Consider the following 24,105-nt stretch of genomic DNA (forward strand, 5'->3'; position numbering starts at 1 on the left):
CCTCTCTCTGCTGGGAAGGTAGAAGCTAGACTGTCCTGGGACCAACCCTGCCTGTCTGGAACCCTGTGCTTCATAATAGCTGTCTCTGTGAATGTGTGGGCTAGAGGGTCTTCCTTGTTTCCTCCTTGCCGCAGACAAGCAACTGTGAGGTAATTCATTGTGCGTGCTCCCCAGGCTCTTGGTGTGAGCCTTTCCCCAGCCACCCCTACTGTTCTGCCTGGGAAGTCACCTCCTCCCTTTTCAGTCTTCCCCTGAGCAAAGTCCTCTCCCCACAGAGTCCTCTTGCACTGACCCCGGCTCAGTTTCTCTCTCTCTCTCTCTCTCTCTCTCTCTCTCTCTCTCTCTCTCTCTCTCTCCCTCTCTCTCCTTTGCTTGTGGTGCTTCAGTGAGTGAGCTGTGCAGAAAGGAAGCCCTACAGATCTGTCTCCACATGATGAGTGAAGCTGTCTTCTAACAGGGGAGGCTGGCTCTTTCCATTCTCTCTGAAGGGGTCCTGTGTGCACTGCTCTGGGCAGGGGAACTGAGATGAGCAGGAATGGAGAAGGTGTGGTTGCATTGGAATTGGCAGTCTGGAAGGCACTACAGTTCAGAGGTGTCCTTTTCTGTCTGTCTCTGTCTCTGTCTCTGTCTCTCTCTCTGTCTCTCTCTCTCTCTTTGTGTGTGTGTGTGTGTGTGTGTGTGTGTGTGTAGGTTGATGTCAATCTTGGATGTGAGACAAAGTCTTTAACTGGCCTGGAGCTTGCTTAGTAGGCTGCCTGACTACTTGGCTCAGGGACCATCCTGTCTCGGCCTCCCAGTCGCTGGGATTATGAGTATGTCAGCATAGCCAGCTTTTCACATGGCTTTTGGGAATGGTACTTGTTTTAATTAGGGTTTCTATTGCTGTAAAGAGATACTATGACCATGGCAACTCTTATAAAGGAAAACATAAACATTTAATTGGGAGTAATTGGGGCTGGCTTATAGGTTCAGAGGTTTAGTCCATTCTTGTCATAGCTGGGCATATGGCAGTGCACAGGCAGACATATTGCTGGAGGAGGAGACAAGAATTCTACATCTGTATCAGGAGGTGGCTGGAAGAGAGACACTGGGTTTGACTTAAGCACTAAAAACTCCAAAGCCCACCTCCAGTAAGACTTTTCCTCCAACAAGGCCCCACCTACTCAAGCAAGGCCCCACCCACTCCAGCAAGGCCACACCCACTCCAACAAGGCCACACCCACTCCAACAAGGCCACACCCACTCCAACAAGGTCACCTGTCCTAATCCTTTCAAATAAAGACACTCCCTATGATCTTTCCTTTAAACCACTACAGAACTTAAGTCCTCACGGTCGTGTGGCAAGAACCTTAATGACTTGGCCATCTCCCCAGCCCTAAGTGTGTGTCCAACCTTTTGACACTACACTGTCATCATAATGTCATCTACAAATGTTTTAGGCCAGTCACAGTTCCTGGGATGGGTGTGGCCTGGCAGCTCAGCAGGTAAGTGGATACACAGAAATGTGACAGCAGGTCATAGGTCCTGCCAGCCCCAAAAGCTCAGCTGACCACATGCATATTCTCAGGAACCCAGGTAAGGCTGGAAAGAGAGAGCTGACCCTACAAAGTTGCCCTCTGACCTCCACACATGTGCTGTGGCACATACACCCCTCCCCTATCATAGTCACACACACACACACACACACACACACACACACACACACACACACACACAAAAACACACACACGGTCAGACCTAGAACCCTGCCGGCTGCTTAGCAGTTACAGGGGAAGCACAAACAGCCTAGGCCCAGATATAAGGTGCCTTTGTGTGACCAAAGGAATGCATCCTCTTCAGAGTGGGCCCACTTGGGGACTAGGGCATTTGCCTTTCATGCAAATCCTGTGGCTGCCAGCTTCTTCCGGGAACTCAGTTAAAGCCAGCATTGTCTGTCGGAAAGGAGGGAGAGGACAGTTTAGAGAGCTAAGTGGGTTTGTGTGCACAGTGTGTGTGTGTACATGCCCCACCCCCAGAGGGAGTACAGATCAGGGCTTACACACTGACCATCCTTTCCCACGAACTAGGTGGGTGCCCTTAGGTGCTCCAGAGAGACTCAGAGCCTCCCACCTCCCTCTAGCTGAAGAGAGAGCAGGTGTTGGTCAGTTCTCAGCTCTGCGCACAACAGCCAGCACTGTTCTCTCCCTTGGGTCTGACTGGAATTTCACCCAACACAAGCCTCCATGGAGGGAGGGAGGCAGAGGGAAGGGGAGAAAGGAGGGACACAGTCTGTCCCTCTGTGGACCAGGCTAATCCTCCTGCCTCTGCCTCCCCAGAGCTGGGATTAAAGGCAGGCATTAGCATGCTGCCATCACCATCTTTTCAAATAACAGGGGTCTGGGGAAGTGGCTTAAGCCCACTGCTCTTACTGAGTACTGAGTATTCACTCCTAACACCCATGTCAGAGGCTTTTCGTCTCCAGGGCACCCGAGGCTCTTTTCTGTGTGCCTGCACTCACACACACACACATGACCAGAAACAGACACACCCAGATGTGCACATAGTCTAAAAAATAAACCAGAGTACCCCTTGCTCCTATCACTTTAAGGAAGTTATTTTTACCGTTATTCTTATTCGAGAAGAGGTGTCATATAGCCCAGGCTGGCCTTGGTATCCTGTGGCTGAGGATAACCCTAGTGCTGGGCATTCAGGCTCATAGCAGCAGCAGTTAGATTACATCTTGAACGTGTGCTGAAGATCCATCCCTTTGCCATGCTGCCCACGTTTGTTTCTAGCTCCGTCTTTTTTCTGACGCAGTTAGGATGTGCATAGTAGGTCTGGCAAATGGTGCCACTCGCTCTTGTCAATTAGATGTCGTTGGGACACAGGCAGCTCCTTTGGGGATAATCTGCAGCCGCTCTCACACTCCCAAGGCAGGTTTGAGAAGCAGTGACAGAGACCATGTGGCCTCAGAGTATGTTCCCTGTCTGACCCTTTCCAGGAAAGCCTGCTGGCTGGCTCCCGGTGCAGGAGCGCACGGTTCTGCAGCCTGCTCCTTCTCATCAGTCCTGGCCCCAATATTAGTCATCACATTTCTCAGGGCAAATGGCCCAGAATATTCCACGGGATGGATGCCACTTGTTTTCCTTTGGCGTTCTCTTTTGGCTGGACTGCTCTGTGTGCCTCTGCTTTCCTCCTCTCTATGAGGCAGCCATCTGTCGAATGTGTTATTTAACAGATACTTAGCAGCACCCACTATGTGCCTGCAGGGCACAGGGTTAAGCCCTTTACCAGTATCAATCCTCAGGTCAGAAGCCGACAGGTCACGGTACTGACTTTGTAGCTGGAGGCTTGACATCCATTGGCTGATGCTGTGTTAAGGTCAGCTTGAATCCAGGCAGGCTGGCTGAGCTCTGATCCTGCTGTGCAGATATGTGTCCTGGGGGAATCCATCTTCGAGAACCCTATGTGCAAGGTGAACCCCGTGTACGGTTGTTCAGGCTGTGACTCAGGCACTGGGCCTGCTCCACCCAGCAACCCACATCACCCAGATTTAGCTCTGCTGTAGTCTTTAGGTTTAATCTTTGACAGCTAGGCTGTTTGGCCCATGTGACCACAAATGGTGTTTTGTTGATTAAAATGGCACTGAAAATGGCCAGACCCAGCAGTGTCTAGGGGGCTACAATGCTTAGCTCCAAAGGGCTCTGTCTGCTTCACAACCAGAGGGGCCTGGAGCTCACCGGTAGTTAAGCAAATGAGAAACCCACACAATGATCCAGTTGGACTGAGAAATCAGAACACAGTGAGCATGACTGTCCAGGAATCAGGACAGCCTAGGAGAGCTCAAGGTATCTCCTCTACAGAACATTCTGGGCCATTTATAGTAATAGCTAAACACAAGGATTCCTGTGTCAAGCTTGCTAGTTTTCCCTGGGTCAAAGCCTTAGAGAGGTTCATGAGAATTTCAGACATTCTCCCTGGGAGAAAAAGACATATCAAAATGTCTTTATGTATACTGACAGCTGTACATTGTATACATGTACATGTACCTGGTGGCCCTTCCAGGTACCCAACAATAATCCATTTTGGAAAGTGATATTAATGAGATTTCTTTCTTTCTTTCTTTCTTTCTTTCTTTCTTTCTTTCTTTCTTTCTCTCTTCCTTTCTTCCTCTTTCTCTCTTTCTTTCTTTCTCTCTCTTTCTCTCTTTCTTTCTCTTTCTTTCTTTCTTTCTTTCTTTCTTTCTTTCTTTCTTTCTTTCTTTCTTTCTTTCTTTCTTATGTATACAGTGTTCTTCCTGCATGTAGGCCAGAAGAGGGTACCAGATCTCATTATAGATGGTTGTGAGCCACCATATGTTTGCTGGGAATTGAACTCAGGACCTCTGGAAGAGCAGACAGTGTTCTTAACCACTAAGTCATCTCTCCAGCCCTAGTGAGCACTTCCAAAGGACACTTATACTCTGGTGGTGGGTCCCTGAAGGTTGTGTCTCAGACTGGGGAAGTATAGGGAGTATTCAGTACGGATGCCATTTTTCCAGTGGAGGGACAAGGCTGAGCGGTTGATCAGGGTGAGCTGAGAGCAGGGCTCTGCTGTTGGGGTGGCAGGATCCTGCTTACTCACCTCTGTGATCTCTTGCCCACCAGCCTTGAGTGGGTGTTGAAATGTGATCTGTCATCAGATCAATTTGGCGTCTCCAAGCTCAGAAGAAAAGAGATGCTGACTGTGGTATCTGAGGGAAGATGAGAGGTGCCACACCCAGATGATGGGATACTGTGTCTTCCTGGGCCCTTGTACATGGGGTGAGGAGGGTGGAGTTGAGTGTTACTTAACTGTCCATCCTAGGTCAGGCCAATGGCCCTGTAGACTCTCTGGCAGCCGTGTATTTTGAGAATACACGAGGAAGGCTCGCCAGGTCTAAGTCCAAGCCATGCATGCTGCACCCTTGTCCCCACATCATATGGAAAGGGTAGCCTGAAGGGGTTAAGATCCACCTTCTCTATCTCTGCATCCTTCTGGGTGTGAGGGGAAGTCCTGTCCTGACACCAAAAGGAAGCCCGCCTCTATCATCTGTGACTCACTTCCTCATTTGGGTTACCGGTTTGCTGCTTGGCATCGTTGCTTGGCAACAGACACACTGGTTTCCAAGTCAGGATCTCAGTGGCCGTCTGATCCTTACTTTCCCCACCCTCCAGGTGGGGAGTTTCTCAGCTCTGGCCGTCAGTCTGTCAGTGCAGTTACACATGGCTGCTGCTAAGCTGGCCCCACCTGGGAGATCTTGCTATTGTAACTTGAACTTAGTAACATTTTACTCAAACTGTAGGATCCTCCTCTGACTTATATAGATGACATTAACAGTGTAGCTGTAGGTCACTCATGATATAAAGTTGGGGAGATGAGTTAGGTTTCAGTGGCACTGGCTATGGAGAAAGTGGCTGGGCATTTTTTTTTTAATACATCTGTCTGTCTCTCCGTCTGTCTGTCTTTGGATTTCTATTGCTGCATCCAAACACCATGATCATAAAGCAAGTCGGGAGGAAAGGGTTTACCCAGCTTACACTTCCACAGTGCTGTTCATCCATCATTGGAAACCGTCAGGAGAACAACTCAAGCAAGACAGGAACCTGGAGGCAGGAGCTGATGCAGAGGCCGTGGAGGGATGTTACTTACTGGCTTGCTTCCCCTGGCTTGCTTGGTCTGCCTTCTTATAGAACCTGAGACTACCAGCCCAGGGATAGCACCACCCACAATAGGCTGGGCCCTCCCCCTTTGATCACTAATTGAGAAAATGCCTTAGAGCTGGATCTCATGGAGGCATTTCCTCAAGGGAGGCTGCTTTTTCTGTGATGATTCTAGTTTGTGACAAAACAAAACGAGCCAGGACAATGTCTGTCTGTCTGTCCATCCATCATCCATCCATCCATCCATCCATCCATCCATCTATCCATCTATCTATCTAGTGTGTGTGTGTGTGTGTGTGTGTGTGTGTGTGTGTGTGTGTGTTTGTGTGTATGCTTGCACATGTGTATGCTTGCATATGTGCATGCCAGGGCATGCATGTGGAGGTCAGAGGACAACTATGAGAATTGGTTCTTTCTTTTCAGTATGTGGGTTCTGGGGATCATACACAAGGAGTTAGTTTTAGTGACAAGTGCCTTACCTGCTGAGCCATCTTTCTGTTTGTGTTTGGTTTGGTTTTTGAGACAGGGTCTCCCTGTGTAGACCTGGCTGTCCTGACCTACCTACACTTGCTGTGTAGACCAGGCTGGCCTCAAACTCACAGAGACCCAGGCTGGCTTGATTCATATCTCATGCTTTGACCGCATTTTCTTCACTACATTTTTTTTTTTAGTTCTTACATTTAAGCCTTTGTTTGCTTTGAGTTAGGATTTGTATATGGTGTGAAGAAGGGCTCCAGTGTCATGCCATTGTCTGCAATGTCCAACATGTTTTGTTAAAAACAGCCATCCCTTCTCCAATGACTGTTCTTGGCATCCTCAGTATCTGTCATTCTGAGGGTAATTGTTCCTTTATCTTCAGGTCCTTGTGAAGAAGTAGACACAGCATACGCACACGCACAGGCACATGCATAGGCACAGGCACACGCACACCCATCCCCCAGAGAGGCCCATAAAAGAAAAGAGAGGTTTTCTTTTATGCCAAGTTGAATCCTGGCCATATCTCTATCTCTGCACTCTAGTCCTGGCAAGCTAGGTGTGTGTGTGTGTGTGTGTGTGTGTGTGTGTGTGTGTGTGTGTGTGTGTGTGATACCTGTACTCCCAACCCTCTGGGAGACTAAGCAGGACCATCTCCAGTCTGAACCCAGCCTTGACTACATAGATGTCTTTTCAAAATAAGATCCCAGGTGACAAGTGACTGTTTTGGCTAAACTATCTGAAAAACAGCCTAGCTAGAGAGGACTTCTAAGAACCAAATCCATGTGACATGTAGAGACTGAGGAATTTCTCAGGACTTTCCTCTCCTTGGCTCATTAGAGGACCCTATTGTGCCGTGAAGACCTACCTTGCAGCCAGAGACCTAGAGGCACAGTTGGATCTGGGGTGGTCCTGGGCTGACCCTGTGAGATCCAGGCACAGTCAGATCTGGGGTGGTCCTGGGCTGACCCTGTGAGATCCAGGCTTGCTTGTCTGAGAATACCCATGAGTTCTCCTTTTTTTTTTTTTGAGGAAACAGCAGCAGGCCCGCTCCTCTGTGTCACTGTATGGGGGGGTTCATGCACTGAGCAGGAGACACACATGGACTGAGAAGCAGTCCAGGGACGCACTGTGGGGGCATGCTGGCTGGCACTGTGCACCGAGGGCTGCAGGTTTAGAGAGAGGATGACAACATGAGGGTCTACTAACTGGGTCACTCGGCAAATCTTGAACCAAAAGCTAGAGGGTGGGCCGATGGCAACAGGGAGCAAGACAGACCACCAGGAAGTAGACCTCTGGGGAATAGTTCTCTCACCAGCTTCAAAGAAACAGGTGTTGTGTTATTTGCCCATCAGTTGGTCAACCTACTGACCGACTAACTGGATGCTGGGCAAGCGGCTGTCAGAAACTTCTGGAGCCAAACTGCTCCAGCCTCCATTCTGGCTCTTCAGGCACAGTGAGCAGGTTATTTAATATCTCTGGAACAGAGAACTAATTATAGTATCTTCCTCTTGAAGATTCACCCCCCCCACCCCGCCCCCCAGAGCAATGTGAGCCACTGTAGATAATAGCTGGAGTTGTGGTGCGGAACAATGTAGCATTTAACATGGCATCTTAAGGCCACTCTGCAGCTGGTTTTCCAGCCCAGGGCTAAGACAGTTTGTAACGTAGTTGTAACATGGTAACAGACACAATTAGCCTTTAGAAGGTCACATGGAACAATTAGCCTTTAGAAGGACAGACAGAAGATGTTAACGATGGTGCTTCATCCTTGCGGCTGGCAAGCTTTTCTGGTTTTTCCTGTGAGTCTGCTAGAGATATGTCCTGAGGGAACCAAAGAGCCCCTTCTCCTAGCAGCAACCTTGCCACTTAAAAGGTTCACCAGTCTGGAAGGGCGCGGAAGCCAGCTGGGAACCACTGGTCCTGGTTCAGCAGTAGAGCTCATTAAGGGAGAGGCCAGCACTGGGACCCTGGTCCTGGCCAACCGAAAGATCTTGCTTGGGGGTGAACAGAGCTGCTTTCTCAGGCTGCTTGAGCAGGTTGAAAGTGTGCCATGCAATGAAATAAGCAGAGAGTACATTTTGAGGGCCTACTAAGCGCCAACAGGGGAAAGATTTTTTTTTTTTTTTTTTTGGTACATGGCCAGAGTCGTCATCTCTCCATTCACATCTGTTTAGGATGACTTGCCATTCCGGGTGTTGGAATTGGCAGTCCAGGCAAGGCCTTGTGTATAACCTAGAATCTCACAGGCACACGGGGCGCACCAGCTCAGAGCCAGGGAGGCTGGGTAGCAGGTTGTTGATCTTCAAAGTTGTTGCTGTTTGTGGCAGCTTCAAAGACTACATAGCAGTCCCAGGTCCTGTGGAGAGGGCTGCAGGGGGGCCTGCAGAAGGGTGTAGAGATGCCTTTTGGAGGTCAGCCTGCCTCCTGCACATCGACTGAATCTGTTTGTTTTTCTGGTTTTACACTCTTTTGCCTGTTGATTCAGCGCACCCGGTTTTATCCTCAGAGAGTCACTTATTCAAGGAGTTGACAAACAGCATTCTGGACCTGCATTAGGTTCTTGTTGGCTCCGTGTCTGTCGGTCCCCAAGCTTCCCCTCCCCATGGCCTCAGGCAGTGTGTGGAACTAGTATACTACGGACTGTGGAGGTTGGAGAGCCTCCGGCAGGGCAGGGCATGCTGGAGACTATGAGCTCAGAAGCCTAGGAAGGGAATACTGGAACACAAGTATACAAGTCAGTAACATGAGGCTGGCGTGGGGACACATAGAGTGCCAGCTACTCAGGAGCCTGAGTCGGGTGCATCCGTTGAGCCCAGGAGTTTGAAACAGGGGCAACAGCAAGATCCTGTCTTGTAAAATAAGGAGCAAAGTGGGTGAGAGCGAGCGAGCGAGTGAGCGAGCGAACTGTTATGTCTGAAGAGTCTCAATGAGAGGCATATGGTGAGGAAGGTCCATGGTTACTGTGGCTGACAGTCCTTTGAAGAGGCACAGGTTTCAAGGGAGAGGCCCAGGAAGTAGCTGGCTGGCCAGGCAGGTCTAGTGGGTTCTGGGATTTTCATTATGTGGGCAAAAATCCTGCCCGAGGAGACAAAGCAACTGGGGATTAGGCCAGTGAACGCTAGCTTGGCATGTGCCTCATTTTCAAGGACGAGATAATACCAGTGAGTGCTGAACACAGGGATGCTGGGGTTGACAGGTGACTGATGGGGACAGGATGTGACTTCCTGGATGACTCCTCCTTGCTGAGTCAGGTCTTCACAAGGAGGATTTCCAGGACTGGGGCTGGGGGTGGGTGGGTAGGGGTGGAGGATGGGGCTGGTGAACCATACTTCAAGCCAGGCAACCCTTGAATAATCATTCTGCAAGTACTTGGACACCTGAGCGTTATGTTCCCTGCTGAGGTGTATAGGCAGGGCAGATCTGCCTTCCCAGGATTCCCTTCTCCCCACACTGTGAGAATGGCTCTGGGTGGTACCCTGAGTAAAGGCTTCTGGCCTCATCTGCTCCCCTGACCATGCTTTGCAAATGGGACTCTGTTGGTGCCTTTTCCTCAGAGTAATTACTGAGCTCTCCCGGGGATGGGAGAGACAGCTTGCTGTGAGCAGAGGCAACAAAAGCTGGAGTTTAAGAATTCTGGGAGTTCTAGGTCTGGGAGACATGTTTGCCACAGGAAGGTGACATCAGGGAGCCCTGCCATCTGGGAGAGCAGCCAGCTCCTCAGGGGACCTTCAGTGCCTCTGGGGAGATGGAGAACAGCACTCAGGAGTATTAATTACTCTCCAGTATCCACTAGACGCTTCCTGTAGTGACATACATTAGAATTTAGAGCCTGGCTGTGTGTACTCTGTCTTCCTCCAAAAGAGGAAGCCCGCTCTGTGTTCTGGAAGAGAAACGGCTGAGGTGTAGGGCAGAGTTCAGGGGGCCACGGTGGACTATGACTGGGTTCTGTCTCTGTCTTAGCCCCTCACCCCACACATATGCACACACCTGGAATGAGCCCTGCCCTCCTGGAGCCGCGGTCATCTTCAAATGCTCATTAGTACTTAGGTGTGTACATCCATGGCTGAAGCAGTGGCTCATGGGAGCCAGGCAAAGGCTTGTAAACCCAGCAGTGGTGAGGTGGTGGTGGGCAGATTCCAGGTCTCACTGGTAGCCAGTCTGACATCCTTGGAGAATTCCAGACCAGTGCCCACAAACATGAAGGGGAGTGGCCCCAGAGGGACAATACCAAGGTTGTCTTCTGGCTTCCACTCACATCAGACACATTGACGTGTATACACACTCTCTCTTCTCATCCCCCCTATCCCCTCCACAGACAAAAGGAAAAAACTCAGCCAAGCTCCAGGCCAGTGAAAGACCCTGTTCTCAAGAACCAAGGTAGAGAGATGGCTCTTGAAGAACACTAGACCTGACCTCTGACCTCTGACCTCTGGACTCATTTATGTGCACACATGACCATGTACTTGCACACTCACGCACTTCATATTCATTCTCTCTCTCTCTCTCTCTCTCTCTCTCTCTCTCTCTCTCTCTCTCTGCTCCATTCAGTCTTTTTTTTTGGTTATATTTTGCAGGCAAAATATACATTTTTTATGTATATTGGTATATTTTGCCTGCAAGCATATCTGTGCATGCAGTGCCTACAGAGGCCAGAAGAGGGCATGTGGTTCCCCAGAACCAGACTTAGAGAAGCTCCTGAGTCTGTGTGGGTGCTGGGAATCTAACTTAAGTCAGACTGCCCGAGCTGGAAGTGGTCCTAACTGCTGAATCATCATTCTAGCTCCTGCCTCACTATTTTAGAAACTGACAGTTAAGTTCTGGAAGTTTGGTTCAGCAGGACTTCCAAAGGCTTCTGAGGGGTTTGAGGATAGGGGCACTAGCATAGTTGGTCTTCAGATGGTGTGTGTGTGTGTGTGTGTGTGTGTGTGTGTCTATCACCTCCTTCAGTGTAAACTACAGGTATTTAACATGCCCTCTCTAAAGGCCAGCTGTGTCGAGTGGCTGGCATCAGCCTGGCATGGGGCATTCCACATCTCAGCCAGGCCCCAATGGCCCCAACACTCACCTCAGCATGATCTGCCTACACTAGATAGCCAGTCCCATGTTTGCAGACCACCTCTGCCCACTCTCTGTCAGCAACTGGCCCTGCGGCAGGAACCCTTAAGGACCCCTGTGATTGGCAGTCCTCCTCCGCTAATTATACCCAAATCCACAGAACCCCATCCTGCACCAGGGGTGCCCAAAGTAGCCCCCTACATTTGGGTTGCCAATGTAGAGTTTTCCAAGAGGGATCTTGGTATCCCCCAGCCTAGGCCTATGGATAGAGAGCTTGGGACAGCTCCTTGGAGATGGTATTGTATAGTCAGCCTATATCCAGGGACAGTGGTGGCCCCGGCAGTAGCCAGTTTTCATGGCTAAGGACTGTTTATCTATGATAGAAGGAAGGTTAATCCCAAGAGTGCTTTATTGAAAGCAATTGCTGGCCCATGTTCTCAGTGGCTTTAACTGATGTGAGCCTTATACCTCTCCTTCAGAGCACGGCTTCTCCTATAACCGCTGACAGTCATATGTCAGTATCCCTGGAGGATGGGTCTAGGACCCTGCCTCCAACCAGCAGATCCAGAATTCATCCATGCTGAAGTCCCGTATATAAAATGTGTTGGACCTCGCTAATGGCATAGAACCTGTGGGTGTGTACACCCACTGAGACTGGGTCTTGTTATGCAGCTCAGGCTGACCTGAAAGCCACTCTGTAGCTCAGGAAAGCCTGAAACTTGTAGTAATCCTCCTGCCTTATCCCCATGTGTGCCGGGATTGCAGGAGTCTGCTAGCTGAGAAATGTAAGAGTTTTATCATTGGCGGCGGTGGTGGTGATGGAGAGGTGCTGGCAGAGGGCCTCACGTAGCCCAGGCTGACCTCAAACTTGCTTTATAGCTAAGAATGACATTGAACTCCTGAGCCTCCTGCCTGCATCTCTGAAGAGTTGGGAGTGCAGGTATACACTGCTGTGCTCAGCTCAAATGAAACCTCAAACAATAGCAACAGGAAAAATCTGAGACCAGGGATGGTGGCTCACATTCTCGCTGGCATGAGGCAGAGGCAGAGGCAGGAGGATATCTATGTGTTCAAGGCCAGTCTAGTCTACATGGTGAGTTCTAGGCCAACCAAGGTTACATAGTGGGATCGTATCATTGGTGGCTGTATCAATGGATCTGGAAGCCATGGACGTGGAGGGCTGACCTCATAGCTAGTTGACCTGCCCAAAGCTTGGGTGCATTTCACTCAGTCCCTGAGCCTGCTTGCTGCTGTCTTGTTACCTTCAAGATGTGATCAAACGTTCCACACTTTAGATTCTACTGCCCTGGCGTGATGTAAGGTTAACCAGGCAGCATGCAGGTGCCTGGCCGGTTCATGCTCTCTGGGAATCCTTGGCCCTCCTTTTTTAAGGCTCCATTCCTAGAATCACCTTCTGTAGACATGATGAGAGAGAGGTCCAAGGACCATCCCCTTGGTACTCTGGGCAATGGTCTCTCTGCAGCATCCTCTGCCATCCCCCTTAGCACGGAGGAAGGGAACCTTCCCACAGCACGCTTGGAGAAGCTTTGGGATTAAAACCAGCTGCGGTTCAGATAATTAAATTCTATCTGTGTATTGGAGGCCAGAGGGAAAGAGAATGGAAGGGTGGGAACCATGTGTGGTGGGAAGGACTGAGTCACTGGTGAGTCACAGCCTGGAGAGCATGCCCCTTAGGACTCAGGATCAGTTCATGGTGGGCCAGCTAGGGTGACTGGGCAGGAACACTGAGATGTAACAGCTCAGAAAGCCACCGAAGGACCTTAGCTCTCCTTGTCATGATCCCCACATACCTTCTGGGTTCCTGAACGAAGTGCCAGTAGACCAGATGGGAGGGCACAAGGGTGAGAGCATTCAGTACAGCAAGCCTGAGGGAGCCTGGCTGCCCCCACAGAGTGTGTGCCAAACTCAAAGTTCTTCAGCTGAGACCCAGGTCTCTGAAGATAGCTCACAGAGGGCTGGCTGCCCCAGCTCCCCACATCACTTGGCTGCTCTCAGTGGGGCCCCAGCACAGGCAGAGGCAGGCAAGCTGTGTAACACTCAGGGCTAAAATCTGGGCTGTCCTGGGTTCAAGTCCTGGTTGCAGGATCCTTAGTATCTGTGAACCCCAGTTTTCTTAACAGTAAGGAGAATAGTCTGTGTCTGCGTGAATCTGTGTAATAATCTCTAATAAACAAATAACTATAAACTCTTTCTCTAGAACAGTATTTCTCAACCTTCCTGATGCTGAGACCCTTTAATACAGTTTCTCATTTCATTGCTACTTTGTAACTGTAATTTTGCTACTGTTATGAATCATAATGTAAATATCTATTTTTTAATGGTTCCAAAGGGGTCATGACCCTCAGGTTGGGAACTGTTGCTATGGAGCCAGGCAAATGAAGGATGTCCTGGAAGCGCTGGCTGTGGCTGTAACCACCATGAAGCTGGAATCACCACTCCTGGGCCAGTGATTCCACTTCTCACTGCAGAATAAGCCCAATAATGCCAGACATGTGCTTTACTTTGAAAGCCTGACTTTGCCCCTTGTTTTATTTGAGGGGGTATGGTCATGGTTTAGGGGTGTCCTCAACACAATATGATTCAGTTCTGAGCAGGGTTCCATGAGGCCTGCATCTCTGGAAGGCCAACAGAACTGCAGGCCATGCCCAGCGAACTTTACAAAGGGACATTAGGGGTGTGTGTGTGTGTGTGTGTGTGTGTGTGTGTGTGTGTAACTGTCTGACTGTCTGTCTGTCTGTCTTAATTTGCTTTTGATTGCTGTGATAAACACCACCACCAAAAGCAATTTGGGGAGAAAAGGGTTTGATTGACTCACAGGTTATAATCCGTCATGAAGGAAAGAAGTCAGGACAGGAACTAGAGGCAGGAGCTGATGCAGAAGAGGTCATGGACGGGTGCTGCTCACTGGCTTGCTCCTCATGGCTTGCTCAGCCTGCTTTCTTATACCATCCAAGACCACCTGACCAGGGTGGACTCTCTCTCCTACACCAATCATTAATTAATAAAATGTCCTGCAAACTTGTCTACAGGTCAATCTGATGGAGGCATTTTCCTCAAATGATGTTCCCTCTTCCCATTTGTCAACAAAACAAAACAAAACCCCCAAACCAACCAACCAAAAAACCAACTAACCAGCACAGGGGAACTGAGGCTAGGGGCACAGTGCTTTACCAATGGCACTGTAGAGTCAGTAGGGAATCTCACCTGCCACATCAGCTTGGAAGAAGGAAGGGAGAGGAAGGAGGTCTAATTGAACCCAGGAGACAGGACTTGGAGCCACGCTGGCAGGAGACCAGATTAGGCATTTTTGCCAATGCCAAGAACTCTGCCCTTCCTGCAAGACTAGCTCAGCCTTTTGCTCTGGGGTCTAGACTCGGGGTACAGGGAGCCTTCAAGTGGACAGTGTGCTTTGCTCTGACCCAACCCCCTCCCATCTGCCTCTCCTCACTCCATCTGTGCCTATGCCATTGTCTTTTCTATTTCTGTGATGAGACACCATGACCAAAGACAAGAGGGAAGGGAAGGGTCTATACACTGTAGGCCATCATTAAAGGAAGCCAGGATAGGAACTCAAGCAGGGCAGAGTTCTGAAGACAGGTGATGATACAGAGGCCACAGGAGGGTACTGGCTTGCTTTCCATGGCTTGCTCAGCCTGCTTTCTTATAGAACCCAGGACCACCAGTTTACAGATAGCACCATCCACAATGGTTGGGCCCTCCCCCTTCAATCACTAATTAAGAAAATGCCCTATACCTGGATCTTACAGAGTGTTTCCCCCTGCCCCCAATTGAGTTTCCCGCCTTTCAGAAAACTCTAGCTGTGTCAAGTTGACACAAAACTACCCAGCATATTGATAGGGGCGCCAACCCCTGAGGGCTGGCTGCACTGCCCAGACTCCTCTGTGTGCTGGCTTCTGCCTGGGCTAAGATGGGAGAAGGCTGGAGTTTGCTGCAGTAGGCTGTCATGCTGGGCGAGGCGTCCTGTAGTTACAACGTCTCCTTTCCTTTGGTCTCCGGTGCCTGCCACCTCCACCCCAGGTCTGATGGATGGTGTTACCATCTCCTTTTCTCTGGGTCCCTTTTATCCTGTAGTGGCACCTTGGTTCCTTTGCTCCATTCCCATATGGAAGCTTTGAATTACCTTCAGTAAACCGTTCAAAGGACACCTAAATCACAAATATAGATTGAAAAAGCAGTCAAAAACTAGAAGAAAAGGATGTTTATTAATTTTGAAAGCTAGAGAGCATGTAATAAATTTACTTAAAATATTTTTGGAATATACTAGATTCTTTCAGAGCATTTTTAAAAATTTTGTTTTTATTTTGTGTGTTTGTGGGTATGTACACATAAGTACAGTGTACACAGAGGCCGAAAGTGTGGGATTCCTGGAACTGGAGTTACAGGTGGTTGTGAACCACCCAATGTGCTTGCTGAGAACTGAATTGGGTCCTCTGCAAAAGCAGTATGTGCCTTTAACCTCTGAGCCATCTCTCCCAACCTGGAAAGCATTCCTTTAAAACTTGATTTAATTTTATGTTTTTAAAATTGATGCTGAATAGTACCCACATTTATGGGCACAGTGTGTAAATTCAGTACAGGTGTGTAAGGTGTGCTGTGTTCAGTGTCTCTATCCTGTGCTAAAAAACTCTAGCCTGTACTCAGCATCCCTCCCTGTCTCAGCATCTCTCCCTGTACTCATCATTCCTCTCTGTACTCAGCATCCCTCCATCCCTCCCTGTACTCAGCATCCCTCCCTGTACTCAGCATCCCTCCATCCATCCCTGTACTCAGCATCCCTCCATCCATCCCTGTACTCAGCATCCCTCCATCCCTCCCCTGTACTCAGCATCCCTCCCCTGTGCTCAGCATCCCTCCCTGTACTCAGCATCCCTCCCCTGTATTCAGCATTTCTCCCCTGGGCTCAGTATCCATCTCTGTACTCAGCATCCCTCCATCCCTCCCCTGTATTCAGCATCCCTCCCTGGGCTCAGTATCCCTCCTCTGGGCTCAGTATCTCTATCTTGTGCTCAGCATCTCCTGTGTTCAATGGCCCTCCTCTGCCGGCTGTCTCTATGTAGGGAAACTTCAAGCTCCTTCTAGTTCTTCATAAAATGTGCAACATGTTAGAGTGAGCATAGTTTCTTTTTAAAATACTATTTCTACTTGGGAGTTGAAGATATATGTATATGTGCATATATATGTATATGTGCATATATTACATATACTTATTATATAATGTATATAATGGACACATAATATATATGTGATTTATTAGAGTGGCTCACAGACTATGGTCCAACTAGTCTAACAATGAGTACCTGCCCACAGAAAGTTCAAAATCCAGTAGTTGTTCAGTCCATGAGGCTGGATGTCTCTCAGCTGGTCCTCAGTATATGCTGGGATCCCAAAGAAGTAGGTTCCAATGCTAGTGAAGGAATGGACTTACCAGTGAGAGTGAGAGCAAGCAAGCAAGCAGAGAGAGAGAGAGAGAGAGAGAGAGAGAGAGAGAGAGAGAGAGAGAGAGAGAGAGAAGGTGACCAGCAGAAGGTATGACCCAGATTAAAGGTGGATCTTAAAAATGGGTCACTCTCATGGGTGTATCCAGCCGTTTGGGTTTTAGTTATTTCCAAATGTATCAAATTGACAAGCTAGGGTGGTATATAAGTGATTGCCTGCAACTATATGTGTGCACTGTGTTTGTGTCTGGTGCTCACAGAGACTAGAAGACATTGTATCCGGTGGAACTAGTTACAAATATCCGGTGGAACTAGTTACAAATAGTCGTGAACTACCAAGTTGCTAGCTGCCTGTTAGGGGAACCGAACCTGAGTCCTCTACAAGAGCAATAAATGCTCTTAACCCCTCAGCCAATCTCTCCAGCCTTTTGTTTAACTTTTCAGCTGTCAGCTTCTTACACTCTCTTGCCTTCTCTATCGGCTAGACTTCAGGCTGTCACCTGGGGTCTGTGTAGTGTTGGGGACCCCAGGATAGAGCTCAGGGGCTCACAAGTGTAGATGGGAAACTGACTCCACCCTCCCCTCCACTTGACCCTGAGCTGATGGTTTTCTGGTGCTTACACAGACAGCAGCAAAGCCCCTCTGTTGTGAGCAGGCCTGGCATTCTGTCCCGTGTATTTTTAGTTTATGGTGCAGCTGTTGCACATGTCTCCGAGTGTTGGTTGCGTTCAATATTCTTTCAGAGTTACACGGGAGTTATAAGATCCGTGGTTCAGATCATGTGATTTACGGTGTTAATAAAGTTGTGTGTGTGTGGGGGGGCAGTGGGTGTGGGTGTCCAAAATTTGATTTTCAGTATTTGGTAACTGGGTCATATTATGGCTGGTTTTCTTAACCTCTTTGCACTTGAGAAGGACCTGACCCTCCCGCGGGCTCACATGCCCTGTGGCAGCTGTCCATCCTGAGTGCTGCAGGGCTGTGTCTGCTTATTTACTGCTGGGGCTGCAGCGTCAGGTGGGCTAGGCGCTGGGTTAATGAGATTCCTTGGCAGCTTTGTCCAAGAGGTTCAGATCCCCTGACCTCTGCCTGCAGCCTCACCCAGTCAGTATGAGTGCCGTTGGATGCTGGCCTAAGCCCTGCTTGCTCTGAAGTGCACTACTGGGTCACTAAACCAGCATACTTCTGCCCACAAGCACTGCCTTTGAAAGGGTTCTGCTAGACCCACTGCTCTGGTAATCAGGAGGGCACTCCCGTCTTCTGAGGCCATGGGGATGATTTTTCTGTCCCTGCATTCTTGGCCTTGCAAAAAAAAAAAAGGAAAGCAGACTTCTCGGAAGCTATACCAGACTCGCAACTAGACAGCAGTTCGGAGCCACAAAGAACGGGAGCAGAGGTTAGCACACGTGAAGGCACATTTCTAAAAAAAAGCAGGGAGTGGCTGTGGGTGTGTATTAAGTTTCTAGAAAAATGTCAAAACAGCTCTAAAAGAAAAACAACACACTGTGGGCTGAGCTCTGGATTAGCAGCAGCCACTCCTAGTGTGCAGCGCCTGCCCTCCACCACCCACCCATGCCCGTGTCCTTTGGCCCTGCACTGCTGGCACGGCCTTTGTCTGCGATTCTTTGTCTGCCACAGATTCCTCCACCCAGTGCCATGGGGATTGGGGGGCCAGCCAGATTCCCGGCCAAGGCTTTTGGAGCGACTTAGTCATGCTCAGAAAGGTTTTTTTTTTTTTGTTTTTGTTTTTTTTTTTTTTTTTTTTTTTTTTTTTTTTTTTTAGTTGTAAAATGATGGTTGCTCTTTCCTGAAAATTTTCACAAAATGTGAGATTAAAAATAAGACAGTGTTACAGAGATGACGGCTCAGCGGTTACAAGCACTGCTCTGTCAAAGGACCTGAGTTCGAGTCCCAGTATCCTCATCAGGAGGCCTACCAGCACCGGTAACTCCACCTCCATAGGTTCTGACCCCCTCTGGACTCCGCGGGCACCCACATTCATGTGTACACACGCAGACGTACATGCACACATGTAATTAAAAATAACTACAAAATAAATACAAATACAGAGAGGAAAAAGATCCTCAGTGGTGATCTTAACCACCTGTGGATGGATGCTCTTAGCCAAGTGGCTTCTGAGGCCACAGTGACTCTTCCCATGGGAGAAGCCACTTCTACACACCCTCCACCCTTAGTCACATGGACCCAGTAATGGTGAGTCCCAAGTCTTTTTATGTAAGTGGAGAGGTTTTTGTTTTTTTCTTTTTAGAGGTGTTTTTGTTTTGTTTTTTTTTTTTTTTTTTTTTTTTTTTTGGTTTTTCGAGACAGGGTTTCTCTGTGTAGTCCCGGCTGTCCTGAAACTCACTCTGTAGACCAGGCTGGCCTCGAACTCAGAAATCCGCCTGCCTCTGCCTCCCAAGTGCTGGGATTAAAGGTATGTGCCACCACTGCCCGGCCCTAGAGGTGAATTTTTAAAAAGGTTTCTTTATTTCTGCTTTATGTATGTCTGTATACTGTGGACATGCATACAGTGCCTGTGGAGGCCAGAAGAGGGCTTCAGACACTCCTGGAAATGGAATAACTCGTGGTTGTGAGCCACAGTGAAGTGAAGTGCTGGGAACTGAACTCAGGTTCTGTACAAGAGCAGCCAGTGCTCTTAATGGCTGAGCTATCCCTTTAGCCCCGTGTTGGTGGTCTGGCTGGTCTTTTCTTTCCTTTCCTTTCCTCCTTTCTTCCTTTCTTCTTCTTTCTTCTTCTTTCTTCTTCTTTCTTCTTCCTTCTTCTTCTTCTTCTTCTTCTTCTCCTTCTCCTTCTCCTTCTCCTTCTCCTTCTCCTTCTCCTTCTCCTTCTCCTTCTCCTTCTCCTTGTCCTCCTCCTCCTCCTCCTCCTTCTTCTTCCTCCTCCTCCTTCCTCCTTCCTCCTCCTCCTCCTCCTTGTCCTCCTCCTCCTCCTTCTTCTTCCTCCTCCTCCTCCTTCTTCCTCTCTCTCTCTCTCTCTCTCTCTCTCTCTCTCTCTCTCTCTCTCTCTCTCTCTCTCTTTTGGAGACAGGATTTCCCTGTGTTGTCTTGGCTGTGGAGCTGACTTTGTAGACCAGGCTGGCCTCGAATTCAGAGACCTGCTTGCCTCTGCCTCCTGAGTGCTGAGACGTAGGGTTGTAGCTTTTAAATACATAATCTTGCCTCACTTCTTGGTATTACATCCTGAGCCTTTCCAGTCACAAGCTCCTGCTAAGTTTGCATTCTGTGGGCAGCTGTGGAGTCTCAGGCACAAGCAGGCCATATACCACAGCACATGCAACCAAGTCCCTGTGGTTGGGCATGCAGGTGGCTTCCAGTTTCCTTTCGGTTAGTCACTTTATTTTATTGACTTTTTTTTTAGTTAGCATGCAGAATAATTTCATGATCCATGGTATATATGGATTCCTACATCACTCACTTTCTCATGCTTACCTTCCCAGATCTCCACCCCCATCCCATACACCCCTTCTACCCCACCCCCACCCAGTACACTCCCTCAGTGGTTTCTTTCCTCATCCCAAAGAGTCTCCCCTCTGTTTTCATTATGTGTGTGTGATACAATTAAATACATTTTTTTTTTTTTGAGACAGGGTTTCTCTGTGTAGCCCTGGCTGTCCTGGAACTCACTCTGTAGACCAGGCTGGCCTCGAACCCAGAAATCCACCTGCCTCTGCCTCCCAAGTGCTGGGATTAAAGGTGTGTGCCACCACTGCCCGGCAATTAAATACATTTTTTACAGATGGAAGAAGGTATGTGATATTTTAGAATTTTATCTTGTACTCTCATGTCCTAAGCATTTTGCCATTTTGAATAGCATGGCGGGGATGCAACTCAGTGGTTGAGTTTCCTTAACAGACACATAACCTCGTGTTCCGTCCCCAGCACTTCAATAAAACAAAACAATGAGAAAATGGTACCGAGGTGGTGTTTAATGGCGTGTACCCCCATTCCGGGCTGCTTCTGCCAGCACCCTCGGGCTTACTGTGCAAGGCATCATGGGAGGCTGGCAGATAAGTCAGACCCAATCCCTTTACATTGAATGTGGATGTAAATAACCTTAATCCAAAGCAGGCTCTAGTCGCTGTCAACTGACACGTAACGTAGCACCGGAATACAGACGAGTTTTGTCGCAGCTTAGTGGGCTTTTAAGAACAAGGAATGAGAAATCTGAGACTTGTGTTCACAGTACAGGGTGAGGTGAGGAGCAGCAGCCCAGCCAAGGGGACTGGGGTGGGTGGGTGGCTTGCCCAGCTAGCAGGTGTCACTAGGGAACAGGTGGGCTTTATCAGAGGGGCTGTGGCAGCTGTTTGCCTGGGTCTGTGGGGAGCCCCATCTCCCCACCATGGAGGGACACATGCAAGGACTGCTGGATCCCCAGGCTGGTGTGAAGTGGGGACAGCGGAAGCTCCGATGGCCATTTCCTTGCCACGTCAATTTCAGGAGTGTTCTGGGTTTCTGTGGGTTCGGCAGGTGCCAGAGGCCATGCTTCTTCAGTTGAGGGCGTGGGTCAAGCCCATTTTCTATTGTGCCTTCTGTCTGTGAGCTTTGAAAGTCTCCTGTAGAAGGCCCGAAAATACAGACAGGAGACACCCAGCTCCCAAGGTAGAGAAAGGGACAGAGAGACGACATGCGAAGGGGATGTCTCTTATCGGCCTACTATTCCTGTAGTAGAGGCTAGACCTGCTTTCTCCCTGCCCATTTCTAGCTCTGGACACTTATGATTGGCAATCGTGCCAGATGGGGCACTGGTATGCTGGACAGCATGGGGGCGGGGTGTTGGTATGCTGTGCCGGCTGCCTGGGCTATCTCTGTAGCCCCTGACCTCATGTGGCCCTTCCCAGCTTTCACAGGTGCGATGACTCAGCAGCCCCAGGAAGACTTTGACAGGAGCGTGGAGGATGCCCAGGCATGGATGAAGGTGGTACAGGAGCAGCTTCAGGTCAATGACAACACGAAGGGGCCCCGAGCGGCCTTGGAGGCGAGGCTGCGAGAGACAGAGGTAGGCAGTGGCCTGGCTTTGCTGGCGCTATGGCGTTGGATGTCCTGGTCATTTTGCTTAAATATACATTCTGATCAGGTGGTCTGGGGCTGAGGCTGATTTTCCAGAAAGTTCCACAAGATGACTGCTACTCATTCATACTTTGGTCACAAGAGACAGAGCCTATATTCTGTCCCTTCCATCCCAGGGTGGGCATCTGTACATCTGGGAGGGTCCCCTATCCCTGCTGGCTCAGGCTTGGCTCTGTTCAGTACCCACTCCTTGAATCTAAGGTTTCTGCTGGTCTGGATTGGTCCACTTCTTCCTTCAGTGGGGAGGGTTAAAAAGCAGGTTCAAGGCAGGAGATGCATATGGCTCTTGAAGACGGTTAGAATTAAGTTCCCAGCATTCATGTCCGCTGGCTCACAACCACCTGTAACTCTAGCTGTAAGGGATCTCTGTAGGCATTTGTGCGCACGCACGCACGCACGCACACCATACGTGCACACATAAACATATACATACACATATACATAATTAAACATAAAATATCTGGGTAGTGGTGGCACATGCCTTTAATCCCAGCACTTGGGAGACAGATGCAGGCAGATATTTGTGAGTTTAAGGCCAGCCTGGTCTACATAGTGAGTTCCAGGACAGCCAGGGCTACACAGAGAAACCTTGTCTTGAAAAAAAGAAAAAAAAAAAAAAAACAAAAAAACAGACAAACAAAATTTCAGAGGTGGGGGAATTTGGAGAAATGGATCAGCAGTTAAGGGTACTTGCTGCTCTTTCAGAGGACCCAAGTTCAGTTCCCAGCACCCATGTCGGGAAGCTCACAACTGCCCGTGACTCCAGCTCCAGGGGATCCAACATGCTTTGGCTTCTTAGGACACACATGTTGGTTTGGTGACAGATGTATCCAGAGGTGTGCTTTTCCAGTCTCCCAGGCTCTCAATCCAGTTAAGTTGACAGATAAGATTAGCCATCTGAAGAGTCTTATGTTTTCCTCTAAAACTTGCTATGGTTTTCACTCTACAGAGCTAAGCTTCATCTGGCGTTAGAAGTCCTTCATATCTATGACCTCCCTCCCCCCATTGTCACCCCTCACAAGCGACATGCTCCTCTTCCATTTCCTGTCACTAAGCCTTAGCCCATGGACTACATCTCAGAATACCCAGGGCTTGCCACGAGTAAGCATGTGAAATGAAAAGTAGCCAGTCCTTTCTGACCCAACCAGCTTCCGGGCGCCCCTCACCCATCGCCACCGTATTCCCTCCATGGTATCACTGCTGCCAAGATCACTGCTGTCCTCCAGTGCTCTTCCTCAGCTGCCTGTCACCTGAAACCTTGCAGCTGGCAAGTTGTGAGGGCTAAGAGGGACATAGGAGGGGGCTGTTGGCCAGGCTGGTGTGTATGTCTATGTGTACAAATGTGTGTCTGTGTGTTTCTATGTATCTGTATGTTTGTATGTGTGTTCTGTGTGTATCTGTGTGTATATATGCATGTCTGTGTGTGCACATGTGTGTCTGTGAGCGTGTGTGAGTGTATGTGAATATGTGTGTATCTGTTGTATGTGCTTGTGTGTATGTGTGTTTATGTGTCTATGTTTGTGTATGTGTGTGCTCTAGGTACATATATATGTATCTATGTATATATGTGTGTGTATGTATATGTGTGTGTCTGATGTTTGTGTGTGTATGTCGATATGTGTATATCTGAGTGTATGTGTCTGTGTGTATATATGTGTGTGTGTATCTGTGTGTGCATGTGTGAGTCTGTTTGTGTATATGTGATATATATATATATATATATATCTTCCTATATAACTAGTATGTATATGTCTCTGTGTATATGTATCTATGTGTATGTATCTGTGCATACATATATGTATGTGTATCTCTGTGTATGTATATAGGGGTCAGTGTGTATATTATATATGTGCATGTGTATATCTGTCTGTATGTTTGTATGTGCATGTCTCTGTGTGTATATATGTGTCCGTGTGTATGTATGTATGTGTCTGTGTGTGGTGTCTGTCTGTATTTATGTATGTTTGTATGTCTCTGTATTGTGTATTTGTGCATATGCATATCTGTATGTTTGTATGTGTATGTATGTGTCTGTGTTTGCACACGTGAATGTATGTATCTGTGGGTCTGTATGTCTCTGTATATATGTATATGTGTGTGTGCGTGTGTCTAGATGTGTATTTGTATATGTGTGTGTCTGTGTATGCACACAGCCATGGAATTGGGGAGAGGACTGCCTGTCCTGTGGCTAGGACACTGGGACGGGTCCATACTGTGGTAACAGGCTCCCAGATCCCACTCTGTTCACTCTCCAGTCCCAGCCTTCTTGGTCCTGAGCTTGAGCCCCATCCTCAGATTTCTCACCAGCTTCTAGGCCCTTCCTGATCAGGGCACCTTGGCATTGCTGGTGTC

At 48.8% G+C, this 24,105-nt stretch overlaps 1 protein-coding gene across 3 annotated transcripts in view; it reads left to right on the top strand.

Annotated features, from left to right (window-relative positions):
- The window catches only part of Syne3 (spectrin repeat containing nuclear envelope family member 3), an 83,190-nt gene that overhangs the window by 12,646 nt on the left and 46,439 nt on the right, over nt 1-24,105 (top strand). For 2 of the 3 annotated variants that reach the window (XM_076921272.1, XM_076921270.1), the window contains exon 2: nt 21,525-21,682. In XM_076921272.1, the coding sequence (XP_076777387.1) occupies nt 21,539-21,682 (144 nt within the window). In that variant the 5' untranslated portion in view covers nt 21,525-21,538. Of the gene's footprint in view, nt 1-20,742; nt 20,881-21,524; nt 21,683-24,105 lie in introns of those variants that run through there. The other variant, XM_076921271.1, reaches the window with a different exon arrangement.

This window comes from Arvicanthis niloticus, chromosome 23 (genome assembly GCF_011762505.2).
Source record: "Arvicanthis niloticus isolate mArvNil1 chromosome 23, mArvNil1.pat.X, whole genome shotgun sequence".
In the NCBI taxonomy this organism is placed as follows: domain Eukaryota; kingdom Metazoa; phylum Chordata; class Mammalia; order Rodentia; family Muridae; genus Arvicanthis; species Arvicanthis niloticus.